General features: G+C 37.0%; 1 protein-coding gene across 1 annotated transcript in view; it reads right to left on the bottom strand.

The window, feature by feature from the left end:
* Nucleotides 1-254: 254 nt before the first annotated feature.
* LOC103206850 (N-deacetylase and N-sulfotransferase 3) overlaps nt 255-2,048 on the bottom strand; it is a 376,548-nt gene continuing 374,754 nt past the window's right edge. The window contains exon 13 of the mRNA XM_007952367.2: nt 255-374. Within this exon, the coding sequence (XP_007950558.1) occupies nt 255-374 (120 nt within the window). The remainder of the gene's footprint in view (nt 375-2,048) is intronic.

Below are 2,048 nucleotides of genomic sequence, written 5' to 3'. Positions count from 1 at the left end.
GCACAGTAGTCTACAGGCTCAGATATGGGTTAAGAGAAAGGCCATAGGCCTCAAGTCTTGTAATATATATATATATATATATTTCTTTCTTTTTATTTTTTTACCATCCATATGCCAGCACATGGAAAGAATTTTGTTCTTTTTTTCTCATTTGAAGAGGTATATTTTTCAACAGCCTTTTGGTAGCTTCTGGAAGCTTTAGAAAAGGTGAGTGTTCCATAGAAGATGAATCCTCAAGATGTTTTCTCTTGATGCTATCTCACTTTCTGCAGCTCTTGTCTCAGCCAGGATGGCAGAGGCTGCCCCAGTTTGTGCAGCAGCTTTGAGAGTTCCACATTGCGATCTCGATAATAGCTCGACAGAAATGCTCTGCTCTGAGGTGGAAGGAGGATATGAAAGTACATTTGATTTTGTTTATTAAAATATATTTCATATTCTCTCATGGTATTTAAATCAGTATCAAGTATTTCACATCTGGATTAAAATTTGGACTACACATGGCAAATATTTAGCACACTATAAATACAAAATGAATTTCTTTTTCAAAATATATGCTATATACACACACTATTTTTGCTAGGAAAAGAGCTTTAGTATTAAACATGTAACTTATTTGATTACAGAATTAAATGTTAAAATAAGTAGACTGAGTTGCCAGAAATATAGTTATAACTATTTGTTGTTGTTATGTGCCGTTGAGTCAGCCCTGACTCATAGCGACCCCTCTTTGGGTTTCCGAGGCAGTATCACTACAGAAGTAGGATTGCCTAACCTTCCTTCCGAGGAGTGGCTGGTGGGTTTGAACCTCCAGCCTTCTAGTTAGCAGTCAAGTGCCTTAGGCACAACTATTTAGGTTTATTATTATGTTCCATTAAAGTCTTTTTAGTTTTGGAGAGATAGTTTGGTAAATCTACAATATGAAATACTCCTTTACCATCAGTTTTATATTTAGACTTAGGGACTAATAACATTCTTAAGAGGTAGTTTAAGGTATACAAAATGGTCACTGCTAAAAATAGTTTTGTAAGAGCCTTAAACAAATTCAGTAAGTAAACCAGTATCTTATTATTGCCTTTATGTGGTATATATTAATTAATTGACCTAAGGAAAGAAAGCAATGCCTTCTAAACTATCCAGACTTATAGAGCTGTACATGTCCCTTAATAAGAAAGATATTTTAATAACTGAAGTTGTCTAAAAATAGAAGGAGCTATGTTGTGAGAGAGTGTGTCCTATCTTTAAAGTGTTTATATATATAGTTTAGTGGACTACTGTCTGCAATGTTGTGAAGGGGGGATTCCTGCATCTGTACCTCCCAAACTATTCTGAAGTTTTTAGTTGAGTTAAACCCTTAAACAGTTTTTATTTAATTTTTTGTGCTAATCTTTTGAATTGTCATATGTGGTACACCATTTTAAATGCTATGGAAAAAGGCTCATTCTGTATTGATAACTTCCTGGTTACATAATGAGATATCTAACATTACATTACATCATGATCATCAGAATGAAATTGAATATTTGTGCTCTATTCTAGCCACTATTGTTTTTAAGAGAGAACTCAAACTGTAATTTGTTTGTGTGTCAGTCCCTATTTAATTTTTGTTCTTAGTCTCCCTCAGATATTAGTTCTCAAACCACTGATGAGCTCAGCTAGCATACTCAGGCTGGAGAACTTAAGCTGTATTTCCCATACATCACATTTGGAAGCCTAGCTACTGGATGGCCTCCTTTGTTGCCAACCTGGCCTGGAATCCAGGGGGATGGGGTGGGTTTGGGGACAGGGGGAGGGGCACGCTAGGTTTTTGTGTAGTGTCTGAGTTCCTGAAATTCTTCCTCATTGTGTTCTCTCTTAACATCTCACTCTGCATTGTTCTTCTTTATGACTAAGGCCTTGCTTGGAATAGCAGCAGTCTGTTGTTGTTGTTGTTATTTGCCATCAAATCGGCCGGACTCATAGCGACCCCTCCTTGGGTTTCCGAGGCAGTATCACTACAGAAGTAGGATTGCCCAACCTTCCTTCTGAGGAGTGGCTGGTGGGTTTGAACC

Source organism: Orycteropus afer, unplaced genomic scaffold, assembly GCF_000298275.1.
Source record: "Orycteropus afer afer isolate SDZICR_OR568_19922 unplaced genomic scaffold, OryAfe1.0 scaffold00332, whole genome shotgun sequence".
Classification (NCBI taxonomy): Eukaryota; Metazoa; Chordata; class Mammalia; order Tubulidentata; family Orycteropodidae; genus Orycteropus; species Orycteropus afer.
The sequence above is the reverse complement of the archived record's forward strand: the minus strand, read 5'-3'. Positions and strand labels throughout refer to the sequence as shown.